The following is a 14,608-nucleotide window of genomic DNA, read 5'->3' as shown; positions in this document are numbered from 1 at the left end:
CTGAATTGAATAAAATATCTTTTTTTTTTTGTTTGTTTGTTTCCAGGAAGGAAAGCAACTCCTTTAAAGCACTTTCACATCACAGGCAAGATGTACAGTTTAATCTGTTATTGCTGCATGATTTTCAAATAAATTTACTTATTGTACTGAGGCAAGAAAAATACTTTTAGTTGGGTCATGAAAAATATAGGAATATCAGGTGAACAAAGTTGTAAATTGCAAAGAGGATGGACAGAGACTGCCCAGAACAACCCCACAGAAATTATTATTATGCCTCCAGTAAAATCAAAGAACATTCTCAATGTGGCCTTGAATAGAAACAAGACTTGGTCATTTGGGATGGACCCAGAGCATTCGAATTCCACAGGAGTCTGGCCACTTGCAGTGTGATTTTGTGGAGGCCACTGCTTAGAAAGAGAAAAAATGACCTTACATCCTAAAATGAGGTCACTTCATAGAAGATAGTACAGTCTCATAGCTTTTACACAAATTTTTACATTGCTATTTAAAGCAAATTCTAATAAAAATTATCGTTCAGCTTGAAAGAGCTTTACTTAAGTGACATATCTGTGAAGAGACACCAGAACAATGGAAGCAACAACCCAGCAAAAAAAAAAACCTATACTTTTCTTTGAAAACAGGGTTTCATCTGTGTAAAGCAGAGAGCATCAAAACTGAAAGGATTTAGAACTGGGTCTAAGTTTACGGATTAGAGCACAGCAGATCCTCACATGAACAGATACAGCAGACCTGTCTGACAGGACAAAAGATTACCAGCAATAATTCACACCCCCAGGGTCACAGCTCTCCATAACTTCATGGGCATTGCTCTGGCTGCCCACACAGAGGGGCTCAGGTGTGTCATGGTATCATCACGTTCTTCAAAATTTAAGTTCACTAGTTAATTTCACTGTGAATGAAAAAGGGAGTCACAAGAATTCCAGGATTTATACAATGGTCTTCTGAGAGAATTCTCTACACACAGAATGCCCTCCACAGGTATTCATTAACAAGTTAACAGAAGAGCAAAGTGTAGATCAGAAACTGAAATTATTTCCATAAAGTTAGGAAGGAATTTCCATAAAGGTTTTTATTCCTAATCAACTGCCTTTTGTGACCTGAAAAGCAGGGAGGAAAGTCAGCAGCCACGGACCCAGCAGTTTGGCCAGATCAGCTCGAGGTTTCTGCTACAATAAAACAAATGACTGTCATACACAGTCAGGGGCTAATCACATATGGAATGCCTCTATGCTAATTATGTTCATTATGTAGATAGTTGTTTAATTGCACACCTATTTCTATTTAGCAACAATCTACTGCCTGAATTTCATAGGGTAAATCCAGTCCTAGTGCAACTGACATACAAGATTGATTTTTTATGCAGCAATGTCCTCAGTTACTCATCTAGAATTTCATTTAGTAGTGAACACTGAATAGTGCTGGCACTGACTTGGGGTGCCAGACAGAACACCGTGCTCTAAGATTTCACGGGCACTCCAGAAACAGAGGAGCTGCAATACCCCAGTGGCCAAAGCAGAGCTAAATTAGCATCAGAACAGGGATAGCCACAGGTACTGGCAGAACCATTTGCACTGGTTCTCTCACAGTCACCTGCTGTGATTCCTCTCCATCCCATATTCCCACCCACAGTCAGTCCTGGCATCCAAATCCCCTCTCCCTGAACCTCAGACAGTCTGGTGGCTGCTTGGCCACAGCACAGTGATACAATGAGGCTTCTAGCAGGGTCCACCTGGCAATTAGTCTGGGCATGAGAGGCATTCTCAACTAAAGGAAGGATTTTAAATTCCCCTCCAGTACTCCAGGTAAGGTTTAGTCCTTCCTTGTTGCTAGGATTTAAGTGGAATGATAATCAACATTGCAAACCCTGAGTTTCTCAAAGGACCAGAGGCACAGATCCTTAACAAAGCCAAGACTTCTTGCATCTTGTGTGTCTGAGGCACCTGCTGGGTTAAGCAGCAGACTCACAAGTGACAGTGACCTCTAAATGTTAGCTTAAGGCTCTTACCTTTGTAAGCTCATCAAGAGCAGCCAGGAAAAAAACCCAAGGAAACAAAATGTTTTTTGAAAAATGCTTACCAAGAGAGCAGCACAAATAGGGCCATGGATGATGTAAAGCAGGTGAGTATCAGAGCTGATCCAACAACTACAGAAAACAAACAGGAAAAGAAAAAAAAAGGCATTTATTATCTTGGGTTATTTTTTTTTTTTACCTTAAAGAAAATATAAAAGTTTTGTAAAGCAAGCTGAAGCTACTTACTTGTCATTATAATATAAGCTTCTTGCAACAGCATGTATGCAGGCAGGGATCAGTGGAAAACCTGTGGAGAAAAAAGCCAGTATTTTCTTCATTAGTAAAACCTGGTTAAAAACTAAGCAAACTTGCATATCTTGCAGGAATCTTCTGTATTTTCACCTCACCCAAACTATATACCTGCAGAGAAATAAACTAACATGGACCAGTTTAAACTTTCTTTTCTTAGATTTCTTTCTGAGGGCTGTGTGAAACCTCATTCCCACTGACTTGCCAGGAAGTCCACAGCAACACACAGGAAAGGCAAAGCAACTTTTCACTTTTTAGAATGTAACAAGTGATCTTCATTAACACAGATGCTTTTCAGGCTGCCATCTGCAGCAACAGCAAAGAGGAAGGGAATATTAAAATGGTGGTTGCATGTATGAGCACAGCTTTAACAGTGGTGAGCATGTTCCCACTGGTATGAGGAGAAAGTATCAACACCTTGCTGTATTTAGGAAACAACTTTGAAATCAGACTCAGGAAATCAAGCCAAACGAAAAAAATAAAAAGAAAAAGCAAATTAGTCATCTGGGGCCCTTGACACTCTGGTGGTGCCTGACCTTCAGGAGCTGCTGAGCACCTGTGACCTTCCAGCCACGCCTCAGCTGAGCCTGCAGTGGGACAGTGACCCAGGTACTGAGTCACACTGGAGCTGAGTGTGCCAATGCAGGGAGGCTGCCAGAGCCTTCCCTTTCTCTTTGTGAATAAGCCCTTGTGCATTATCTGAAGTGAGCAGGCTTGGCTTGTTGGTTTTGATACAGATACTACTTGAGCTCTTCAGTTACAGCTAATTTGTGTTTGCTTAGTGAACAATACAGGTCAAATGGAAGTGCTGGAAAAATAAATCCTCGGCCATCTCTAACTCAATTCTGACCCTCCACCCTCAGCACAGGCGAGACTTCTCCGAAAACAAACATTCATTCCTGAATAAACATCTTTGAGGTGAGGAACAATGAATAATTACTTGTTAGGGTCTTTTTTATAATAGGAGACTATTTTCTCTATACAAAGGAGGAATCACTTCCTGACTCCAGAAATGCATAATCTCGCTGTCGGCAGAGGTACACACAACTTCCTACATTAATATTTCTAAGCTTGTTAAAACACTACAGACAAAGAATCGGGGTGTGCCATGGTCACCCAAAGCTACAGCTCAGAGAGGCAAAGGTATGGATGTTTGAAGGAGGAAGAGGCTGCATTGACCTGAAAATAAACAAGGTGAAATCACATACCCCAGCCAAGAAGGTAATACCACATCAAGTGCTGCTTCTCAGCAAAAACAGCCACCACAATCAGTGTGTGCAGGTAAATGCCTTCACACAGCATCCAAAAGTAGTTGCAACCCATCAGGTACAGGTAGATGAACTGTGACACTTTGCAACTAACCTACAGGAAAAAAAAAAAAAAAAAGCAGAGCATAACATAAATTTTTAATTTGCAGAAACCTCAGAGGTATATTTGCCAAGTGGAAAAAATACCACTCAAGATAATGGTTATTCTGTTTTCCACTACAATTACATATTTATTTACTTTTAAAAATATAATTTTCATGATATTACAATCCCCTACTTTATGGCGACATAAAACTAATAACTGAGTCTGGATTTTTATTATTCAAACACGAGGACCCTGAGATCCTCCAGGGTGACAGAATGCTGTTATGATATTCTGCCTCATTGCAAACCCTGCCACATTTAACCACTCCAAATCCTTAAATTATCTAATAGTAACCCCACAAGAAATGTACTTTGATGTGAGTAATCCCCTCTCAGTTTTCCCCATCACAACATAGAACTACCTCAGAGAACAAGTCATGTTTTTAAAATGCTTATAATACTTCCAGTTTTAACCTACTCAGAACTGCACCTAGGGACCAAGAGCTTGCAGTAGGTTCTGGAGGAGCCTGGCATTTATTTGTATTTAGCTTCATTCAAAATATATTCTACAGTTCAAATGCTATATTATAATCTATTGGGAAGCCTAAAACGTGGGGCTGTGAACAAGGAGCAACAGCTAACTTGCAGATTTGATCACATTAAATCCTTTCTTTCCCTCCTTCTAATATTGCTGCTGTTTTGATTGTTCTATTTCTGCCACGTGGCTTAAAACAAAACCCAATATTGTTTTACCATTTTCTGCTACCTGACTCACTTGATGATGATTATTAGCAGCTATCTCAGGTATGTTTTCCAGCACACTGATGATTGCTTCTACAGGAGAAAAGGAAATTATCTTTTTACTCGATTCAGCTTCTGGGCTTTTTACCCTAACTTCCACAGAATTAAGATTTACCTTCCATGTCTAAATAACAATAAAGCCAGAGCTAGGGATTTGTTTATGTACTTCATCTTTAGAATACTAAGTTGCAAAAATAAATTTGTTATTTTAACTGAAGATGGCCAAGTTAAAGCTGTAAGAAACTAGAAGACAGATCCAAAACACCTCGCCAAACCTTTTTTCCTGCCCTTCCTTGGTGAATTCAGCTGTCAGCCTGCCTGACACCATCTACATTAGGCTTTCCTGCAGTTGTTTTGGGGCAAAAGCCATTCTGTAGAGCTGGGAAAAGGCATTCAGTAAGCTCAGTCTCACTTTTCCTATTTCACAGCCTGGAAAGTGCAGTGTCCCAGGCACTGTGAGACATCTGCTGTGCTGCGTCCCGTGGCCACGGCGCCAGGAACGCTGCGCCCTCGCTGCACACAGCATTTCATTTCATCAGCTCTGCACTCCCACCTCTGCTGCAGCACTCCAGCCATGCACCTACAAACAAGCAGGGCTGCCAAACAGACTTTCACTTACTGGGTTAGTTGCAACTAATTCCTGGTTGTTGGCAACGGCCGTCAGTGAAATTATTGTTACAACAGAGTTGCAAACAAAAGAGAAAAACAGATTTTTATGCAGGGTAATCCTTTGGCAACTCAAGCTCCTGGAAAAGAGAAACAAGAACAAATGAGTACATGGGAGGACAACTATGTGTACTTGGGGACAACTCTGACATTTGGAAATGCTAGAGCTCTTGATTTTACTAACAAGTCCTACATCAACCCTTTCTTCAGGTCCAGAGCAAATTTAATACAGCAAAAGGAAGAAAGCAAGTACATTTAGATCCAATATGCTTAATGTGAAGGACTTGCTTTGTAGTGGCCAGCTGAAAATTATTTAAATGCTGATAATTTTCAGAAGATTTACTCTTTTTTTTGGTTAGTACCTGAAGAATATCCCAATTACCTATCACACCTGTGCCTGATGAAGCTGACTTACCCTGCTTCCATTTACCCAAATCTGTTCAGATCTTTTGAGGGCAATTCCTGTTACTCATATCCTTGTCATTTTCTTTCCTTCAGCCCAAAGCTAGAGAAATATCTAAATAAGCAAAATAATGCAAATCTCCCCCTGACTTTTGTGTATAACTAAGTTATAAACAATTCATAGGACATAATTATAAAATCCCTAAAGAACTGTATTTAATTGTGTTAATTTCTAAGGTTTGCTTTTAATCTGGCAATAAAATTAAAGAGAGAATATATTTGGAAGGGCTTAAAAAAAAAAAAAACCAAACCAGAAATTCAACTATATCACAATGTTGAACTTAGGTGCAGCAACTTTCTGGTTTTCTACCCTTCTAGAGGAAACAAGAATAACTTAGTGTAATCAAGGAGGAGGGACTGCTTCTCATACAAGTCCTTCCAGTGAACTCCTGGGTTGCCTCAGAGGCAGCACTGACTGAAGCCTCTGCTGCAGAGTGCCCACACCTGCCTGTCTCCAGTTCATGGCCAGAGAGATGCAGTGCAGCTGGTTGACACTTGGGAATGACCAACTGGGGGAGAAAATCTACCACTCACACACATGCCACTGAAAGAAATCAGAAACACATTCAAGAGGGCAGCAGGTGACATGTCTAAACTGTCACCCAAGGGAAAAAAAAAATCAAGTTTTGTGGCCTCTTCAAATAGCATGCCTGGAAAAAAGGTAAAGGAGGAACATCAGTGATTTGTTTTTAATTTGAGAGGATAGAAGGGAGACCTTTACATTTTTTCAGAGAAATGCAGATATGGAATCTTCACAAAGACTGGAGGAGTATATTGAAAACTGCTGACAGATGATACAACAATAAAGGTGACTCAAATAAAAAAAAGGACAGCCCCATAAGCCTGGCCACAGGGCAGATCCTGGCTGCATCCTTTGCAGCTCTCACCAGGGCAGTGTACACAGCACCCACAGATGCCTGCACTGAGCTCACAGTACTCACTGTGCAAGCCCTGAGACAGTCTGAGCCCATGGCACTAAAAACAGGGGCAGGAAAAGGAACCCCCTCCAGAAACCAGTGCTGCCATTTAACAGGGACCTACAGGAAACTGTGGTTGCCACGTGTCATTTGGCTGAAGAAAACACAAAAGAAAAACTCTCCAAATATGGAAAACAGGGTTGCATATGAATTTGAGGAAAAATATATTCCATTAGACTCTTTAAGATTTTGAGTCTTGTTTTAATACCCCAAAAGGATAAAATTCAATTATTATAACATGCAGGGACTTACATGCTTTGAAAATCTATTTTTCTATGTTTTTTTTTTTCCCTGTATGCTTTATATATGAAAAGAGAGACAATGCTAGATTCCAGCGAAGGGCTTTGTGTAAACAAGTCCTGAAAAACTCTGGAATTCTGTCTGCTTATTGTTAAGACTCAAGGCTCAGGCAAGGAAGAGCACGTACAGCTAATGGGGCCATCTCTCCGGGTCATCCCGCAGCTGTTCCTGTTGAATATTCAAACACACCCATCCACACCCACCTCCACCCATGCATGAAAGGACTGAAAGGATCACCGGACAAGAAACAGAAAGCAAGACTGATGACATTTAAAAACTAAGACTGTTTTTGGTAATAAAAAGATTTTTTCCTAAGCTTCCCCACCCTCTCTCTTCTGTTATCCTTCCTATAGTTCTTTTTTCTGACTGTTTTTCTTAATGACATAATATCCTTCAATCACTTAATTCTCATGTTTACGATCTAAGTACATTTGAAAGACCAACCCGTCAATTAAACCATATGTAGTAAAATAAAAACAAATTTCCTACTAAATTACCTATTTCCCTTATTTTTTTTTTCACTCCTGTATATCTTGGGAATTAGGGAAAAATTAATTTCTCCAAAAGAAAAAAGGGTGACATTTTCGAAGGCCCCTAAGTGGGTCTGAGATCTGAGTTCTTAAGGTATTTCAGTACTGCAAAACTCAACCAGTGAGATCCACGTAAGCACCTAAGGGGAATTATCTGTTCAGATGACATTAACTGAGTGATTTAGGTAGCTCTGTCTCCATAACAATCCAATTATCAGTGCTTTGCCCACTCTCTAACACAGTGCTACTCTCCTCTGTGAATACTGTCAGGGGATTTGATGTGACACTTGATCAACAACTCCTTTGTTTCAGGTGGGTTTGCTTAGGTGTTTTTTTTTGTTTGTTTGTTTTTGGGTTTTTTTTTTTTTGGCTGCTTTGGTTTTTGTTTGGAGGGGTGGGGGCATCTTTGAAACTGTAGTTCCCCTTTATCCTAAATCACTGCTAAAGTATTCTCTATTCTTTATGAAAAGCATACAATTATTTTAACACTTGCATCATGTGCATGATCTCGAGCATGTAGCAATGAGAAAGCAGAGACACTGCACGAAGTTACTTTTAAGTCTCACAGATGAGTTTTCAGAGACATTCAGAATTCTAAGTTTAGTTTATGACCAATTTCTGTTAAACCAAGAGCTCCAATGCACTTGGGGAACACAAGTCACAAGCTGGACAAGTATTTCCAAGGAGAAAATTTTCTAAAGAAAAAACAAAATTTAAAATGCAAACACAAAATGCAGAAAAATTTTAGTCCTAAAAAATAATTCAAATCCCAAACAGCTGATATTTCCTTTGGGGAAAAGTTCCAAATATCTAGTAAAATCTAAAGATAGCCTAATGATCAGGAATCCAGCAAATGTTGACTGGAAACTGTCAGTTGACTTACAGATTAAATGTTTTGGAAATGACAAATTCAAAGACACCCCCCACAATAGGAAAAAAAAAGTCCACCTGTTAAAGCTATGAATAATTATCCAAGCCTTAGCTGATACATAATACATCCTGGTATTAATCTAGGTCCTTAAATACCCTTCTGCTACTAAAAATACTTTAGAGGAACTGTACATCCCAAGAGAACAGCTTGCAGAGGACTTTCTTTAGCTTCCTTTGAATTTTGTAATTTCCTTTTATATCCCAACATAACCACAGTCTAGAAAATGCGGTTTGTGGGTCTGGATTCATTCCATGTGGTTCTCTGAGGAAGGATGATCCTGCTCCCAGAGAAGAAAATCCCTGGATGGTTAGACAAACATGACACAGGATGGCAGCAGAGCAGATCACCTGCTTTTGAAGTAAGTGCCACAAGCAAAGATGAAATTACTTCAGCTTTCATATTATGGAGAAAAATCACGCTTGACTCTCTGTGAACTTATAAAATCATATCCTACTCCAAATCTTTTTCTTTTCCCCTGTGTTAAAGCATTTTTCCTGTCACATTAGATATTTAGTCTGCTAAAATTTGTGATGTTTATTGCAACAGTACTGACCACTTTTATGCAAAATCAAAGTTCTTATAAGGACTCAGAGCCACTTCACACATTGAGTTTGTGGAAGGAAAGTGAATTTGGAAAGGAGAAGCATTGTTTTTACAGATCATACAAAAATAAACTGATTGAAAAACAATTATACGCATTTTCCTCATGAAACGAGATCAGAAAAAGCTGAAATGTCATCTTGGATTTTCAAAGGAAAGGCTACAAAGCTGAAACATTCCTGGTTTTTGGGGATTTGCAGAAATGCTGTGGAAGCCTGGGGAAATAATGCACAGCTAAAGTGGAAGCACTGCTTTCAGACATGTAACTAAAAAGAACTTTTTTTTTTTGTTTAATCAGCTATCAGCTGCCTCCACCTAATCAAAACCCACAGCATGAGAAAAGCAGCATCCACTGGCAGTGTCTCTGCTATTGCTACTTAAATGTCAGGAGGAAATGGAGGCTGGAGTGAGGCAGCAGGGTACAGGAGCAGGAGAGTGTGAGGAGCAGATGTGCAGTGCCAAGGAGAAGGTGTTTATGAAATGATTAAACCAGGCTGACAAGGGCAGCCCGGTCTGGGCACGGCAGCAGCTGGCACAGGGAACAACTTGTCTTTCTCAGCTCTGCCCATGTGGCCACACTCCTGGGTTCACCTTTCCACCAGGCCTCAGCAGCTTCTTGGAGGAAAAAGAAAAGAAAAGGAGTCTTTCATAGGGAGGCAAAGAAAGTTCACCAAATATGAAGTAATAAGACTAATTTAAAAAGGCCTTTGTATTATATTATGAGCTGTTGGGAAAGTGGTCATACACTGCCCAAACTTCCTTTCAAGAAGGTGATATAATTATTAGTCAGCAGATGACAAGCCTGTCATACACAATATACTATGAATCAAAAAATGGGATTATTTTTACTATTTCCATTTCTACTGTAGCTCTTAGCCTTACTTCCCTTACAGTTGTCATATTTTGTGAGTACCACTTTGGAACATTACTGTACCTATCAAATGTCACCACTATTTTGGTTTCCACTTGATCTTTAGCTCAGTTGATGCTTGGCATAACACAGAATCGTAGAATATCCGGACTTGGAAGAGACCCACCAGGATCACTGGGTCCAATTCCTAGTATCCATACTGTAATTTATCACTAAAAAAATCCAGACCTCACAAACCCAAAATGAACAAACATTTTCCCATTTCCTATTTTCAATATATTCTACAGGTTTTGGGTTGCAGGCTTTTAATTTTAGATTTCTGAGAAAAGAAACCTGAAATTTTGTTACAATATAAAGTCCAATGGCAAACCTACATACTGGCTTTCTTCACCTTCCTGCTCCATCTAATTTTATTTGGATGGCTGATATTCCAAAGCACTGAAACCAGGATTGTGGCAACCACTGGGATTTGATGAAGGATTTTAAATATACTTACTTAAAATAAAAGAATATGCCAAGAGAAATCAGAAGGGATGCAATTGAAAGTCCGTGTCCGATGATGGCCAAGTAATACAAGTTCAGAGCAGTCTGCAACACAAAAACAAAGTCAAGTGATTCAGACAGAGCTACTGCTGATAAATCATATATTTATACCTCTCTTCTTGCAGTTAAAGTGACTATAATACTAATAAGGAAAAAAAAAACCAAACCCAAAACCATTTCAGGTAATGATGGAACAAGTCCAGAATCCAGCCTAATAACATCCTACTAAAATCTCTCTCCGTAGGAAACACAGCAGATTAATTGAAGTAATCACTAAAATTCACCTCTTACCAGTTAAAACACCAAGTTTCCAATATACAGTGCTATGTTTTTTTCTGAGTATTTATCTAAGTCTGCCTGTTTAAGTTCCTGTACTGGGTGCATTGCTGTCTGAGGCTTGATTCCTCTCTTAAAACAGCTCCTAAGTAAAGCATGTGCTTCCTGTACAAATTCATGTAATTTTTTCCCCACAGATTTTTTTCTCAGCATTTAAAGATACTTCCTTCAAAGTGAGATATGATTATGATATTGGAAATTTAATTTTTATTGAAAATTTCAGGAAGGGCATGAAAAAAAATTGACAATTACTCAAAAATAGTGAAGACTTATGTTAAATATTCAAATTATGTTCCAATATTATGTTATGTTAAATAACCCTACTGCCAATTATGGAATTATGAAAATCTGGGTAGATACAAAAGGTAAAAAAAAAGGAACTGGTGATCTAGTATTTGGAATATGTTCATGTTATCATTAATTCTTGTAGCTAATATATTAATTAACTGATTAGTTTTATCAGAAAGTAACAAATCTTTGCTTTCAGTCATGGAATCTGTCTTGCAAAAAACCCTTGCTGCATTAAATGTAAGGTTATCATTTGGCACACAAGGAAATGAAGATTTTCAGGTTGAACCTTATACTCTCACAATAAAGCACAGCTATTTGGGTTCCACAGGGAGAGTTAGAGCAAACATCCAAATGCTTACATACTGCAAACTCTGTGTATCCCCTGAACTTATCATTCCAAGTTAGGCCAGAGTAATTGCAGCTTGCTATACATACTGACTTCTGAGATTAAGATGACAGGTAAAGCTTTAAGTAGGTTGTAAGATGACACAAAAGGCACTCGATGTGTGCTAGAAATTTTCAAATTACAATTTTTTTTTAAAATGAGATAGCTTCTTAAAAAAAACCAACAAATATCAATGCAATATGTATAAATGGAAGTTATCGTGAAATTTGGAAAATGAAAAATTTGTGAGTGAGAAAAATCAAGCGTTACCCCAAAATGCTAAAATTTGAGATGTATAAATGACAACAGGCATTCTGTGAGAGGTCCATACCCTGTTGTCACCCCCTCACTCAGTGGCCAGCCTAGGCAGAGGTGCATTTTAAGGATTTAGAGATTGCTCCACAATTTAGAACAGGCACCAAAGCGTGCTACAGCAGGGAGCACTGCTGAGGGCAGCAGCAATGAGAATTAACAATGCACAAGCCCCAGTCACTGTGCAGTGTCCCACCCACCTTCCAGGCACAGTGAGGAGACAATGCTCCTGAGCATAACAACACACAAGTGCAGCAAGGCTTTCTTTGGAGCTGTTGTTCCATACAATGGCTTCAGATTTGTGACACAGTTGAAATATGCTGCCAAAACAGCCTGAGGGAAACTACCTCATTATTAATAAAGAGGGTTCGTCATAGATCTGCTCCTTTCTGAATAATATCCTCCATTCCCAGCCAAATATTCTCAAGAATCAATGAATTATGGCAATTCTGCTAATAGAATTAAACTGCCATTAGCAAAATCAAAGTCTCGTGCTTTGAGAAAAAGCAATAATAAAGTGTCTTATCATCTGTAACCATCTTTTGCCCAATATGGTTTTTAGGTAAGCACCCTAACACATTCAAGAGCCATGGTGCAGGCAATTAGAAACTCTATTACAGGTCAGATTTCTTGACACAGTCTGCTGCTACTGAGCCCTTTAACACGAGGTCCAAATTAATTTACATCCTGTCCTGGTCTGTGGTTTGTATTCCTGGTTCTTGAGAATTTACAGTCTCAATTTACTCTTTGTTCCCATGACTGAATGTTTCATAAACATAAGGAATATTAGTGAACACAGAGCTGGGGAACAGGGCAGAAGATGCAATTTTGCCCATTGTATCCTCACATATCACAAAATAACTCTAAGAGGTCATTTAGAGATTTTGTTTTTCTAAATATTTTACAAGATGGGCATATTCAAGATAAACTGAAGTCTATAAAAATAGCATCTATACACAGACCCACACAAGTACAGAGCCTACTTTTGATATATAGAAACTTGTAAAGATTCTCAGGTCAGTTTCTTGACATGGGTACCATGCACTCATTCCTCTCCTACCTTCACCTTTTCATGTGTATAGATATTGCACTGGGTGTAGTTTGTCCAGGTCCTGTTGCTTTCTGGGTGTCTGAACCAATTCCCATTTGGATCACAGATCTTCGTAACTTTTTCTGAATCAAAGTTGACGGAATGAAAAACAATAGAAGAAAAGTGAAAGAAAAACACAACAGTCAGCACTGAAATTCTCTTTCCTGATGCCAAGTATTTAATAAAGATTGGCAAACAATTGACAGCTTTATTAATATGACTAGAGAGACTTTGCTTGTTACTATGAATTCTGAGAAACTTGAGGCCATTGCTTTTGCTTGGCAAGGGCAGCCGATGATGTGATTTTCCTTAAGAAAACAAATAGATCTTCCCTCTCCAATCCATTAAGTCTCAAAATACATTGAACTAACTCTTCAAGAGCTACCAGATGAAGTGACAAGAATATTTAAATGTCTTGCTTAATATCCAAGATGGAAACTGAAGCCTAACATCCTACCACTATAAATTAGTATTGGACAGGCAGGAAAACATAAATAGCAAAACTACTCAAGAACCAAACTGGAAAATTGCTGGAAAAACACAATGATTTCCATCATCAAATAGAAGCATGAAAAGACCCTGGGAAATACAAAGAAATCCATGACATTTTCCACATGCTCACAAAGCTTAGCCCACAGAAACAGAAAATTATTCAAAGTGGGAGACACTCTTTTTTGTCAACTTCAACTGTTAAGGTAAAGGAGTAAGTCATATTTCTGCTTGTCTGTCAGAAAAGCTGATCTCTAAGAGGAAAAAAGTGTGATCTAACTTCAATTCCTGCTCCCTAATCTACAGAATCCCTCAGGGACACATTTCAGAAAAGAAAATAAGTAACTTGTCAGTTTTCTATGTGATAAAAGGAAAATGCAAATAATGTCTTGAGTTTCTGAAATCCTGGAGCACTAATGACTTGAGTGAGGCAAATAAGAGACATCAAGTCTCCAGACTCTCATTTCAGTGAGAAATACGTTGATGTAGAAGTCAATGCACTCACCTGATGGGTTGAAATCCTGAAAGTAGTCAGGACAACGCTGCACCGACACGGTTCCGGCAGCAACATCACTCCAGCACAACCAGCCATCCCAGGTCCTGTTGCAGTAAGGACCTGCAAACAGAGAGAGACCTGGGAATAAAATAATTCTTGCTTCAGAATAGTCTTTCAAAGGTAAGATTTAAGACTGGGTAAGGTAGGTTTGCAGCAATGGGGAAAAAAAGAGAAAAGATTTAGCAGTGGTTGATTAAAACGTCACTTAACAGAGATTGTTCCTTATACATACATTTCTTTGAACACATTTCAAAATTTTTTCTCCTTCACCTTGAAATGGCCTACATCTACAGCTGGCAAACCTCTGACCTAGAACATGGTGGGCAAAATCCCCTAAACTGATTCATACTCAATAATGTAACTTAGCAAAGATCCTCACTCTTTCAAAGACAGCTTTACTGAACTTATTTATATTTTGGATGTACACCATATGTTCTTCATAGAAAACACGGTGGTATCCCTGAAGCCATGAGAAAGCCTGGCTGGGAGGCAGCCACAGCTGCTCTGCCTCAGGCTGGGCTGAGCCTGCAGCAGTCACTGTGGACAAACACTTCCCTAAGTGCCCCAGGAACAGGGAATCCAGTGTCCCTCAAGAGCCTGTTCCAATGCCTCATTGCTCACACACATTTCAACATCTAAATAAACCTCCCTTGAGAATGAGCTGGCATTTTACAAACAGCTTCTTTCCCAAAAGGCACACAGAATGACTGTGTGCCTCGCTACAAATTTCAAGATGTTTTTATTATCTCACTTCAGTTTTCTTTTAAAGGCTGAT

At 39.1% G+C, this 14,608-nt stretch overlaps 1 protein-coding gene across 1 annotated transcript in view; it reads right to left on the bottom strand.

Moving 5' to 3' along the window:
• CALCRL (calcitonin receptor like receptor) overlaps positions 1–14,608 on the bottom strand; it is a 30,237-nt gene that overhangs the window by 13,598 nt on the left and 2,031 nt on the right. Inside the window, exons 3-9 of the mRNA XM_068196390.1 lie at positions 13,783–13,893; positions 12,759–12,871; positions 10,328–10,419; positions 5,114–5,240; positions 3,550–3,703; positions 2,279–2,339; positions 2,098–2,164 (exon numbers count right to left, since the gene is read on the bottom strand). Coding sequence (XP_068052491.1) covers positions 2,098–2,164; positions 2,279–2,339; positions 3,550–3,703; positions 5,114–5,240; positions 10,328–10,419; positions 12,759–12,871; positions 13,783–13,893 — 725 coding nt within the window. The remainder of the gene's footprint in view (positions 1–2,097; positions 2,165–2,278; positions 2,340–3,549; positions 3,704–5,113; positions 5,241–10,327; positions 10,420–12,758; positions 12,872–13,782; positions 13,894–14,608) is intronic.

The sequence above is a fragment of the Anomalospiza imberbis genome, chromosome 7 (assembly GCF_031753505.1).
Source record: "Anomalospiza imberbis isolate Cuckoo-Finch-1a 21T00152 chromosome 7, ASM3175350v1, whole genome shotgun sequence".
In the NCBI taxonomy this organism is placed as follows: Eukaryota; Metazoa; Chordata; class Aves; order Passeriformes; family Viduidae; genus Anomalospiza; species Anomalospiza imberbis.
Note: the sequence above shows the minus strand (reverse complement) of the source record. Positions and strands in the feature narration are given on the sequence as shown.